Genomic DNA, 13801 nt, shown 5'->3' with positions numbered 1-13801 from the left:
CATGTCTTCTGAAATTGCAGCATAGCAATGCACTCTGATGCATATATAGCAGGCACTGCTGACCAACCAGTATGTCAACTGAGCTGAACATCTGTACGTACACTTGTATGATACATGCCCTATGATTTCCGTAACACTCATTCCCCACTCTCTGCAGAAAACTTGGTTTTCTTAATGAAGAGAAGGGAGATTGTTTGGTGAGATTGCCTTGGGCTTTTCTGGGTCACCGTGGAGAAGGCTGTAGATTCCTCCCAAGGAGTGCGTACCATCACTTTCCTGGCTCAGCCTAGCCCCGTAGTCTCTGAGGACAGAAATCAGCCTGCTCTGCCCGAGAATCGCAGCCCCTCGTCCTTTCCTTCAGAGATGAGCACAGAGCCTGGCATGCGGGACAGCTTCGGCCCATGGATCGACACTTCTATTCTATAGCCCCTCAGGCCCTGTAGGCAAACAGGTGCAAATAGACTATCTGTGAGACAAGTGCTTATTAAAAGAACAGAGAAAGGCAATAGGCAATTATTTTATATCCTGGTCTGGTGAGAAGAATGTAGTCATAGGGCTGGAGTCTGGCAGAGCCCAATGACATGTGTAGGCACATAATATGTGTGTTGATTTAGGGCTTTCAAAGGAGCATGGAAGTCTGAGATTCTCCAGCCTCTGTACATCAACTCTTAGGTACACAGAAAAGGACCACATCTCCCCAAGAGCCTGGCTCGCTCCATCAGCTGTTTCTGTTAAACAGCACCTTAGCTCTGCACTTCCCTTCGACTTTGCACACTCCTCCTGGAGTCCTGCAGAAAGATGAGCTTTTGCCTGCACTTCCCTCAGAAGCATAAATGTATGTCTTCGCAGGTACAATGATGACAAATGCTGCGTTGCCTGTCCTGGTGCAAGCAATAATACTCACACAGTGGCAGTGTCCCTGTGATAGCAACAGCTCCAGGAACAATTTTCAATCCTGCTATTCCAGATTAGTGACATGAAATCCCTACCTATCTTTTAAATTCTCAATATATTTTGGAAATGTTTTTCTTCCTATTAACATACATCACTGAACCTTTCTGCTGGTGTTAGAAAAGACTCCTGAAGTTAACCATTATCAGCTTGCACATTTTTAAATACAACCAACTTCCTTGCACTCTCTGTTAAATGTCATGTAGTGAGCTTTAAGTCAACAATGTCCATGAACATGTTTTCTACCACAGACATTTTTTCCCATTATAGATAAAGCCAAAAGGACAGGACCAATGCATTGGACAGAAAAATATGTTGAAAGGATGTCTAAACCATTACAACAAAATACAGCATAATATACTGCAAATAAGATTATGTTATATAAAGAAACCCAAGCACTATAAATCTATTCAAGCAAATGCCTCTTTGTGTGAAAACATCTCCTTTCAGATATTTTGTAGAGTGAAACTATTGAAGCCCAAGAAAAAGAGAAGGCTGAAATTTTCCATTGACATAAAAATACTGTTGATGTGATACATAAAGATATCTTTAGGTAAACAAAACACCTATGTAAGGTAGATAGATTCCAATAATTGTTCTTGGCTTTTGAATAGATAAGCAGATGCATTTGAATATATTTTTATACTGTATGTGAAAAGTATTTTAACTGAATGCATATGCCTTCTTACATAATGTAGTTTTTATATATATATGTATGTGTGTGTGCTTGTGTCCATAATGTTGCACAGTTGTCCATAAACTATACAATATAAAGCTGTTTGATATGGTCTAATGTAATACTATATTACATCCACACAGTGTAAGTTAAACAGTGCAAAGTCAGGCACTCAACAGCTAGGAAGCACCAGTTTTAAAGTGTTCATGTAGTTTCATTTTGTCCCCTGGAGCAGCTGCATTTTTTTTAATTACATGATAACTTGTTTTATTCCACAAAACCCCTGCTTCCTAATGAATGGTGCCTGCTGCCTGGAAACTCACCCCCTATAGCTTTTTGTCCTCATCATTTAGCATATGGCTCCGTGCATTATTTATTGTGCAGCATACAAGCCCTGCACTGAAAGAGAATTATTAATTCACTCCTGGATTTTTTCCTGTGTCACCACCACAGATTTCTTTTACAAACATTCATGGCCTGATCTTCTCAAACACCTGCGTGAGGCAAGGTGGGATTACTAGCTGCATTTTACACATGATTAACTCAGATGCAGAGGGTTATAATCTGTTCCTCCAGACCTGCATTCAGCTGATTTAACAACGAGGCTATCCTGCCTCTTACTCTTTCCTCTGTCTCTTTTGCCATACACCTTCACGTTTCTCCAGCAAGGGAAGCAGGCAGTCTCGAGGAAATGACTTTCCAGGGCTATAATACAACATACTCTTGCTCAGCCCCCCTGTAGTTGTTGCTGCTCTGATCCTTCTCTGGGTGGTTTTTGCCCTCCAAGGCTCTGCATCCTCATTGATGTCGCTGCAGGAAACTCTGGATAGCCCAAGAGGAGGCATTTCCAGGGGCTCTGCCAGCACGCTCAGACAACAGCTGCGGCCAGCCTGGGGACAGAGCGAAATGCTGGTCCCGGTTCAGCCGGTGGAAGGGTTTCAACAGATTCCAGAACGTGCCTCAGATTTCTCCTAGGGCCTTTAGTGTTCTGCACTGATCTGCAAGCATGCCAAATCTCAATATTTCTCCCACAGCCTGGCAGGAATTTGGGGCTAATGTACAGATGCTAGCCTCCTTTCCTCAAAATAGATGCAAGGCCTCCTGTTGCTTAGCCCTGCCCTGTGGTAATGAACCAGGAATTGTAGGGATGAGCTCTGGATTATCTTTAAGTTCTCTTTGGACAGGGACAAGATGACAGTTGAGGTGGGAAGAACAAGTGGTGACCCTGACAGGTGGGGGTGGGAGGGTCTGGACTATCTCCATAGGGTTGTCTGCAAAAAACTATTCCTTTTCTTCCACAGTTAAACCAGAAAGTGGACATAAGCAGCTTAAGAGGCATAGGCAACAGAGAAAGGAAAGAGTTGCTGGAGCATCCAGCGTTTCCAGCTGATGGGTTGTCCCCTGAAACCCAAGTATCTCATTGAGCTAGTTGCACTTATTTTAGGCGCTGCAAGGCTAGAATATTTTTGTAAAAAAAATGAGAGAACACTAAGTGCAGTCTGCTGTTCACTTTAGATATGACAATCTCAATAAAACTCAGTTAATGAACCTCGTAAAAGTGGCCATCTGGTACTGAGTTTTGGTTTTTCTTACCTCTAAGTGTATTCCACTGCCCACCAGGCTGCCTTCCAAAAACAGAGTTCCATGCTCTGAACTCCTTCACCTGCTGTCCAAGCCAGTGGGCATTCTGCTTTCTCAGCATTTCTCAGGATTCTGCATCTATTTTGCCCAAATCCAGGAATCCCATGACAGGGATTCTGCTGACAGGATAAGTGCAAGGATGCAGAGGAGACAAAAGCATTTTCTAAAATGCATTTATGTTCATTGTCACTAGAGCAGCGCAGATATCTTCCCACTTGACTTTAGGATAACAATAGAACCGCCCTGTCAGCCAGCCAGCAAAACAACCCTAGAGCCAGCAAAAGGGAGCAGAGAGATTTAAGTTAGCAAACAGGGGATCCTGTATCTGCTCCCTGCTGGCCCCACGGTCATTCAGACAGGAAGCCATTCACACAAACCCTGTCCTCCATTGATATGTAAGATTTTCACCTCTTTACTTTTGAACCATAGCATTTGGGAACCTTCACAGTCCAACACAGTAGGACAAAGTTTGAGCCAAAGATCTGCCAACAGCCCCAAGGGTTGCCAGGTTAGCAGCATATGCGCACAGGGGATGTGGCTTTGAGAAGCATGTGAACACCATGCTGAGAGCCAGCAGGAAATGTGGGACTCCTCAGACAACACAACATATGCTGCCATGGAGTAAGGAGACGTTCTCAGTGGTAGCCAAGCTCGTGCCTGGGTCTAAGAAGTGAAGAAGAAAGCAGAGAGAAAGCTGCGGAAGAACTGCTCCTTATTTAGCTAGCCAGTTAAAGGATGGAGTGAGATGAGGGCCAGCACTACCGGGAGCAGAAACTAGGACTCTCTAAAATCTCAAGTGATTCAACAGTCTGGGACATCATATCGGCAAGAAAATGGCTTCAATTTTCTATTGTTCTGCTTAGCTACTAATAACTTCTTTAACTAATGCCCAGAGAACTCCTTCTGGCATTAAAATAAAAGAGGGATCTAATCCCAAATCTCTCTAGGATTTGGCATTAGGGAGGCTGCCTGTAAAATAGGATGTCAGATTTTTTTTCCCCAGTCACAAACTGCAGATGGGAAGGATGTGTAGTTTGCCATGCTGTGGCCAGAGGGTAGGGTGAAGAGTGCTAACCAACCCCAGGCTTGGAATAGGTACTGCACTGTCTGTGTGTGAAGACAGAGCCCAGGTGGGCATGAGTTGAGGAGGTAGGATGTAATGTAGTAAGAGACAGGGACAGAACGGAGTAACACCATCCAAGCAAGAGGAACAGGAGTTGATAGTTGTAGGAGCACTTCGGATGGGGAGAGTCAAGAAGAGAGAACAAAGAAGGAGGTAACAGGTTTAAAAGCAAGATGAGAAACTAGAGTAAACTCATAAGAGCTTGTCTGTGCAATGCTGACACAAAACCTGTGAGGCAGGGAAAGGTTTTTCTTATATCTGAAATTCACATTTTAAAGCTGCACCTTGTAAGCAGTGAAGCACTTTTTACTTAGAGATCTGAAATGTTGTATCTTCCCTGCAGTGACATTTTGGTGACAAAATGCAGATGCACTTTGAAGCAGTTTTTGCTTTTCACCGTGTCACTTTTTGAACATCTCTAATACGTTGCGCTTTCACGGGCTTGAGCTGTCTTTGGAGAATCATGCTCCCTCGTCGCACTGGGAACAGTTTTGAAGAACTCAGAAACAAAATATGTTTCTTCCCTCAACAGGAGTAGGAACTCTGTTACAAAGTGCAAGTTGCTCAGGTTTTCGGTCGGAATGACAACATGTTTACCAAAGTCAAGTTGTAAGATTAGATGTAAAAGGGTCTACGCAGGGAGAAGATGGGGCGGATCATTTCCTTGGGCTGAGGGTGATAGAGTTTATCTCAGGTAGGGACATCCTTCAAACTGAGAATAATAATCTGTGCCAGTGCTTGGAACCAAGGGGGAAATCTATCCTTCAGTGGGTGATTGAAGGAGAAAGGATGCTTTTACACTGAAGTTCATAAAGGCTGGCTTGGTGGCTAAGTGTTCCCTTATTCCGCAGCTGAAAGCTTTCGGTGCACAAAGCAATCTTGTGTGTTAAAATAGATGGAAAATACACAACAGTATCTTGCAAGATAGTCTGATATATGCAGCAGAGATGTTCTTCCTGCCCAATAAAATTGCATGAACCAGCACTGACAATTCAGCAAGACACAAAAACAAAGCAACTATGTTTTGGGCAACTATTGCAGAAAATAACAAAGTGTGGAGAGTTGTTACCAGCAAATTCAAACATCAATAAAAGTTGTTATTTCCCAGGCCAGTATTTTCTAACAATTTCAAGTTGAAGTAAACATCTTTTTTATCACCAGATTTTTGGAGCGGAGTTAGGTGATGGCATTGCAGAGTCGTGCTGGTAATATTTTGGCTGGAGGTGGGACAAGCAGGGAATCAGAACATACCAGAGTTGTAATTGTCATCAATGACTTACTCTACTGTCCACTAGCACCCAAAACTCCGTATCATATTGAGGATGTCATAAGAAAGCCTATTGGTCTTCTGCAAAGAAATACAGAATTTTTAGACCCAAGACTTGTAACAAGGGATTTATACCTGATCTTAAGCTACAGCTCCCAGTTTAATCCTGGGCCTTGTCCAGCTGTGTTCCCAGATTATGCAGAGAGAGCATCAGGACTATTAATGTTAGAGAAAATAAGAAAAAATGGAAGAAATGTACACTCATTTCTCAATTAGCCAAAGTAATAGGGGGAGGACAGTAACTTGGATGTAGCAAAGACACAATCTAGTACAAAATATGCATGAAATAAGCTGCAAGAACATAGGGACAGGCAAGTTACACTGCCAAGAAAAGGGATGGTAAAATGATTTTCCCCAGTATGCCAGTTTACTTGCAGAACTCACTGCTGCAGGGTGTCATGGAATACAAACCAGGGTTTGACAATGATACAAGAAATAAAAGTTGTTGACAGTTATATAAGCTTGGATAAAAATGTCAAGGCTGATCAGCCCACACAACTATACTTTAGAAGCCAATTACGTATCATGGGGTTTTATAGCGTTTTCTAAACACTTGTCGCTGGTCACAGATGTCTTCAGAGACCCAGGGCTGGGAGACATAAATCCTTGGGCTGATCCAGGAGGCTAAGTCTGTTTTACACAGCCTGTCCCTGATACTCTGTCTCTTTTGGCTTCTGGTAATGTGAGGTTCTGGCAGACACTAACAGTAGTTAAAGGATGCTACTGCCTTGGATGTGAAACTCTCCGTGCAGTACTGAACACTACCTGAAATTTGTGTCTATTAGGCTCTGACCCACTTCAGTATAGCTGCATGTGCTGGGAGTCAGGGCACCCTGAAAAATAGGGATGAGTGGGATTTTTCTGTATTTCTTTAACAGCTGCTTTTGCGCAAGCAGCTGCTCTTGGCAAAGCAATTCCCACTTACCCCTCATGACAAAATGACAGCTCATGAAAGCACAAGTTCCCCTCCCGAAACACACACCCCATTTCACAGAGTAGCTCATGCCTCAGCTTAGACATCTTATCCTGCGAGACCTGGAGGAGCGCATCCACCGTGGCGGAAAACAGAACCGAGGAGACCGCCTACAGACATGAGAAGAGATACCTCTCCTTCCTCCCATAGCAGAAGTATGGTCCCGGACCAGGACAGTTCCCTTTCCTCTGCTCCGTGGGAGCGTATACTGAGTACACGCAACGCCAGCACCTCGCCGATCTCACCTTCAGGGGTTTTTGTCACTTCCCTCTGAGTGCTTAGGAGTCATGGTAAAGACAATTTGACAGGGAGGAACTTGCTGCCTCCAGACAGATTTGTTTATTCGTTCCCCGTAGCCCTCGGCGTAATGCTGTGCATTGCGACAGCTCGCCTAACTCGCAGCCCGCAGCACTGTCAGCTCCCATTCATTGCAAAGCAGGCTATTCCTCGCACCTCCCTCGCTCCCCTGCTGAACGCAGCGCGGTCTCTGGAGCTGAGACTCTGCCCTCAGACTGGGCTCAGTGATTGATGCGTAGCAGTAATTGCCAGCGTTTGTCTCTGAATAGTGAAACTTCATTTCGTAAAGGCTTTTTAGGGTAGGAGGTGCAGGTCAGGACTCCTGCACTCTGATGCTTTCAGAGACAAGTCAGCAGGAAGCTCGTGCGAACAACCTCAGCCCAACAAGTTGCTGCTGGTGAATTAAAGAGGAAAACAAGCCCAAGCGCCTCTCTCATTAGTTCAAGCTGTTCTTACCTGGAGGGTGGAGAGAAGGACTTGCAAGCCACTGGCTTCTTGTTCTGCCATGCTGCTCCCCACTCAAACTCCCTTTTCTAGCAGCAGACACAATGCAGCTAGAAAGCAAAGCTGCCAGCTTGCCTTGCTGCTGCCCCTGTGCCGTTTAAGAAATGAAGAAGCTAAACACAGATCCCCAGACACATGCACACTGCTACCACCAATAATCACAGCAATGCAACTCTAGACCTCAGCGGGAGAGATAAATGTACCCCCTCCCTCCGAGCTCTCCCACTGTGACGAGAAGATTAATTCCTATATAAAGAATCCTGGGGATTAAGTAAAGTGCTCAGGAAAGGTCTGGGTGCTTGATGTGCGGCAGGGGGAGTGTGGGGAGGGTGGCAATAGCAACAAGAAAGCAGAAGAGCTACAAACCTCAAAGAAAGCCAGGGAGAAGGGAGGGAGTGCACTGGCTGCCTGACAGGCATTCCCAGCTGACCTGCTGATCCGTTCCAGACCCCGCGTGGACTCGTCTCTGCTTGACTCCATTCCAGTGAAATCGGAGACACGGCGAAGGGAGAGCGAGCAGGAAAGACGCCCTCAGCCTTAACGAGTGCTGACAACGAACGGAAGATACACGTGCAATGGGGTACAGGTGGAGCGGACTCGCCAAGGCTCGCTGATGCTTTTCAGCTTGCCGGCCCTGTCGCTTCTGCGGCATCGCAGCCACAAAAGCCGCAGGCAGCACCTCATGATGCAAACCGGGGCTCTGAGCACACGCCGAGAGGCATCTCCACTGCTGCGCTGGAAAGGCCAGGGAGCAAAGCAAAGCACCGGAGACCTGCTTGCCTCACCGTCTGCTTATGCAAGGCAATCCCCTGGTGCTGTTTGGGGGATAGTTTGCTTCAGGGGCTGTTGCAGTGATTCATATACCCATTTCTTTATGTGACTTTCATAACCCAGAGCCTAACTTCCTTCCTGATAGCCCATCTGCCCTGTAGTACAATTCTAGTTGCAGATTAAATTCCTAGGAGGGCACAGAGTATGCATTTAGCTTCATCTGAATGATATCAAAGGACTTAATAAACGAGAAGCAGCAGGTAGATGTTGAGCTGAGGGCTAGATGAGGATTTTCCAGTGAATTTTTTCAATGCAAAGATGTTAATTAGTCCAACGCAAACATTTTTTCAGGGATGTAGTGACTTCAGTTCAGCTTTCTTAATGCCAGAATGGCATTTCTGGTCCAGAGAGAGATCACTCCAGGACAGTCTGTAGGCTGACAGTGGAAATAATTGCTTGATAAGCAAAAGACGAAGATTGGATTTTATCTTTCCAACTTAGGGACATTAATTTCAGTTTCTTAATTCTCAAGTATGTGCATTATTCTGGTGGGGGTGTCTTTTTAGGCCCTCTAGTCAGAGCTTTTCCACCTTGAATAAATAATTAAATATTTTTGAGGCAGTAACATGAACCTTTGTCTCTAGCCACAAGGCAGATGCTTACAGAACTCAGTATCAGAAAGCAACATACTAGATAGTCAATGGTGCTAAAATCCTAATTGTCTAAGAAGCAATTAAATGAAAAATAAACCACTCCATGCTTGGCCAAGGTCTCGACAACCTTCATACTCCACAGAACCTTCACTGATTGTTTTTGGCCAATGTTAAGCCAAATCCTCCCTAGTTCAGCCCAGCAATGTGTAGACAAGTGAGGCAAGCATGACATTCCTTGCATGAGCCAGTCAGGTCCCAGGATGGCACGACCAAGTTATAAAATAAACCAGATTGAAATAGCTTTCACATGTCTCCAAGGGTTAGAACACTTGATGAGTGACTTCCAGGCAAGGCTCTGGAGTTTCTTTTACATCAGCAGGACTCAATAAAATCTAATAATAGTTCTTTATATAAGGAGGGGATGAACCAAAGGAATGCGGAGAGAGGACCAAAGGAACAGTATCCCCTAATGGGCAGGGAAGGAGGAAAGTGGTAATGGGTTTTATGAGCAGTGCTAGCACACTAAGTCTTACGCAAATTAATGCATTAACGGAAAAATGACTTAAGAGCTAATTAGAAGCAGTTTAAAGGAGCTCTTCTGCATTGTCTCTGTGTTCTCGTTCTTGTGACAATTGTACCTGTCAGAAGAGCTGTGTAGAAGTATTAATTTCCCCCATGTGAATTGTCAGAAAGCAGTAAGGACTGATGGATGTGTGCAGACCCAGGCTGCAGGTAGCCTGGATCCCCCCAGTACATGCCACAACCAGAACCACCCACCCCTCCTGCACTACACCAGCTTCATGATTATTGCACAGTGATTGCTGCTCCCTGTTGTATCATAACACGCTCAATGAATATTCAGCTTGCTGTCCTACCTAGAGCACAGCAGTGGCCTCTAGTGTAGGACCCTGTCTTCCCTAAAGCCCTTACCACAGCCCAATTATCTGGTCCTTCCTTTCTGTGCGAAGAAGCTTTAGAAACAATTGTCAAAATTTCACTGCAAATATCTCAGCCTGGGAGGAAGAGACCACCAACAGCAAAGCTTGGGGGAAAAAAAATCTCTTCTGTTCTTTAAAATAGGTAGTTATCTTGGTTGTGCCTAGAGACTACAAGAAAGCTGATGGCCCTACATCGTACTGGAACTTGCATTGGACTTGAAGACAAGATGCAATGAGCAATAATAATAATTAGCAATCCAAAAAAAATTATGAAAGACCCCCAAAGTGGCAGTGATGTTCACATGGATGTAAAATTACATCAACATTGCTTGAAACCAAATTCTAAGCTGATTAGCTATAGATCTCAGAGGCCTCTCTCTAGTTATTTACCATTTTATAGCCATTACTTCCATCCAGATTTTTGCAAGAATTTCCAAATTTGTCATTCGTTTCTAAGAATAGAAGATCCCCTTTCTCAACTCACAAATGCTGAATACACAGATAAATGCCAGCAGTAAAGCATACAGATTTCCCCTTCCATTCATATTACACTGTCAATCAAGTCTGAAGACCAGCTTGTTAAAGTTTGTATTGATGTCACTGTTGTTTCCCCTGCATCCTTAGGTCTAGTGATCCTTAAACAAAATGAAAATCAATCTCATGACTGCAGCTTCCTACTAGTGCCAAAGCTATTGTTCTCAGGGGGAGGACAGAAGGACAGAGGGGATTACAAGCACAAAGGCAGGACCCCGGGGCTCTCTGGGGATGCTGCACAAGCTCAGACCAGCAGTTTTCTTTTTTTGAGCTCCGTGGCTCAGACACACAAACTAATTAGAAATATCACCTGATCCCCAGTAAATACATGTACACATTTTTAGCCCATAGTAAAGGTAAGATAATTCAGGATGATTTTACCTACATTAAAAGAGCACTCAGTCCAATTATTTCACGTTTTATGAGCATACATAGAAGCCATTACTGTGGATCAGCTGACACTAGGTAAAATCTTAACCACAAAAACTTGTTTCTATGCCTAAATCTACATTTTCCCTACCTGTAAAAGAAGATTTTGAAGCTTTCATCAAGGAGATGTTGTAAAGCTGTAAAATTTGCAAGCCTACGCTCAGAAACTTTATACAGAAATACAAATGCTTTCAGCTGTAGTATTGCATTAGAATGATACAAATTTAAAAATCTCCCTGGGTGAGATAATTTGGGAATTTTCCTTATGAACAAAGCGATGAGAAGACAACAAAATTCCTCTACCAGGTGCCTAGCAACCATGATATCATTGATTTTTAAATTCAGAGTGGGAAACCCACACAAGAATTTAATATATTTCAATAAAATTTTCCTAAGCTATTTTCACATACCCACTAGTTCTGTCCCCCCACCAGCATTCAGCATGTTCTTACTTATCTGAACCCCCACCAAGTCACATTTGAAAGTAATTCACAGGCTGAGGCAGAATTAGCCCCAAAAAAGACTTAAACACAGCCGCTGTAGGACCAGAATCAATATCACCAGAATCAGGTGACCAGCCACAGCCAAGCTTCACATTTCTGATCTAGAGTCTATTCGAACAAACTGCAGAAGTCATTCAATTTGTGGGCATTAGCATCAAATGAAGTCCAGATAACGAAAACCAGCTTGGAAAGCCATGATTAACCCAAGGATATTTTCCACCTGATTCTCATAAACCTGACACCAGTTTTACACTAATGTTGTGCCTCTGGTTTCTAATAGGGCTATTTCCATTTTTAAACCAGGAAAATAGATAAGAGGACAGCCAGATTCCATTAAAAATGAAAAAAAAGATCTAATTGGACAAATTATTCATTCCAAACCCAGCCTGAGCTTTATGAAATGCAACTGAAATACCTCTATGTTAAATATCCAGCTAACTGTCTACATTTAATTTATATTAAATAGAGGAACCAATTCCCCTGTCAAAATTACATGTAGCCAAGAAACGTGTGCATTTTAATAAGGGGACATTGCTTTTTTTATTATTTGGATGCTCTTTTCTCTAACATACCCTTCATTTTCATTATGTTCCTTTTGAGCACAATGCTTTTTAGAGTTGTTCACCAAAATGATGCATAAGAAGAAATGATCTTCCATTTGTGGATGCCTATGTAGCAGTTTATCCCTATGAATAACCTCCCCCATAGGAATAATTTACTTTCCTACAGTAGTGAAATGGTTAAAATGGAAATGAAACCACAGCGAGTGATCACACTGAGCCTGATTTTCAGATGCTGATGGAAGTGACCCAAGGTTCCTGCTGCTTCTGAACGGGAAGTTATTATCTTCTGGGTCACAAACGGACCATTTGAAATTGCTGGTGTTACTTCTGGTTTAATATGAAGCTGGTACTGTACTGAGTGCCTGCCTGGGGCAGAGAGGGGAACAGGCAAGCTTAATCAGAGTTTTGTTTCTCCAAAGACATCCCTATCCATCCTGCCTTTCATTATGTTGCTGCACGGTAGTGTGGCCGGGGGAGCATTCCCTGGGGGACATGCTATGGCTCATTTTTACAGCAACATCATGACCAAGGAAGACTATAGGGCTGGTATATCATAGGTTACTGCAGATACATGGTATGCTCTGTCGGTATATGATACAGGATATTTTCTCACAGCATTGTTCTTTCTGACCAGGACTGCAAGGCATACTCCTATAGGTGCTCCCACCCCTGTTTCCCAGGTCCCTAAAATCTGCACTATTTATAAAGGCATTCATAGAACAAAATAAAGAGACCTCGCTGAGATCTCTGTAATAACGTGTTAACCCAAGCTTGAAAACACATTCTGCATTTCCAGCCGAGGCTCACAGAGCATCTGCATGACCTGTGCATTCTTTGGATCTCTTCTGGAATAAGCGTGGACAATATTTTGGCAAATCAAACTTTGAGCTGCTGATCAAATTGGTCATGAACTGTTTCATAAACCAAGAAGAGACACATGCTGGCTCAGTGCCATGCTGTTGTTTCCTTCATTTAAAAATAAAAGTTTTCATTTGTCAGGTTGAATGTATGTTTCTTCCACCCTGACAGTTGGTCAAATATTCTGAAATATACTTTACTGGGCTCCTGTTTAAATCTTGTTTATGAAAAGCTGGTCATATATTAAACAGAGACACATACACATGCACAACTTGTCCTGAAAAAGATGCATTTAACCAGTTGACTGCTGCCCCACTTTGTCCGTATAGCCCCTTGCTGTGCTGTTCAATGCCTCAGATAGAGCAGGTAGACAATACTTGACGCTGCTGCTGAAAGCTACAGGTACGTCCAGGTCAGATCTACCTACTGTGTTATTGATTGCTCCTGGTCCACTGAGATAGGAGTCACCTGCTATGTCAATGAATCTTTGCGAGACAGGCAGGTAGCATCCCCTCGCTGTGCTGCTAAGTTTTCTGGCTGTTAACAGAGCACACGCAGTGTGGGGCTGACTATCCCACCTCCGGCCAAATGTCCCATAATGCCACTGTTGTGTTGAAGGACCACAGTAGGGATGTATTGAAGGAGTGTGGGAGGAGAACAAAATAATAGTGAAATAGTTGAATTAGCAGCACTGATGTCTCAACCCTCTTTGTCAAGCCCCCAGGCAGCAGTCCAAGGCAATGGCCCGTTTTGCCACTTATGACTTAGTGAATGTTTCTGCTACTCAAAACGGCCTCCCCATTTTTCTGCAGGCGTAACCATATCAAGATTTTTAGTTGCTTATAAAAGGAAGCAATTCTTTTTCCTATCCTGACAGACTGGTTCTCCTTTTCTTTGCCTCTTGTGTCATCAATTTCATCTGTTTAAAATGTCTCTATTCTAATTTAGTTGTATGTGGCACCCACATTGCAAAAGTGTGAGCACAGACGGAAGTCCAAGATGGGGAAGAATTTGGTTTGTTGAATGTTTAAGGAAATGGACTTTATGCCAGCCAGATGAA

The 13801-nt window shown here is 43.6% G+C and overlaps 1 protein-coding gene across 1 annotated transcript in view; it reads right to left on the bottom strand.

Annotated features, from left to right (window-relative positions):
* Window positions 1–7569, bottom strand: part of AGBL1 (AGBL carboxypeptidase 1) — a 296895-nt gene extending 289326 nt beyond the window's left edge. The window contains exon 1 of the mRNA XM_064517224.1: window positions 7445–7569. Coding sequence (XP_064373294.1) covers window positions 7445–7495 — 51 coding nt within the window. The 5' untranslated portion in view covers window positions 7496–7569. The remainder of the gene's footprint in view (window positions 1–7444) is intronic.
* Between the last annotated feature and the right edge of the window lie 6232 nt (window positions 7570–13801).

This window comes from Dromaius novaehollandiae, chromosome 10, assembly GCF_036370855.1.
Source record: "Dromaius novaehollandiae isolate bDroNov1 chromosome 10, bDroNov1.hap1, whole genome shotgun sequence".
Classification (NCBI taxonomy): domain Eukaryota; kingdom Metazoa; phylum Chordata; class Aves; order Casuariiformes; family Dromaiidae; genus Dromaius; species Dromaius novaehollandiae.
This window is presented reverse-complemented; position numbering and strand designations above follow the sequence as displayed.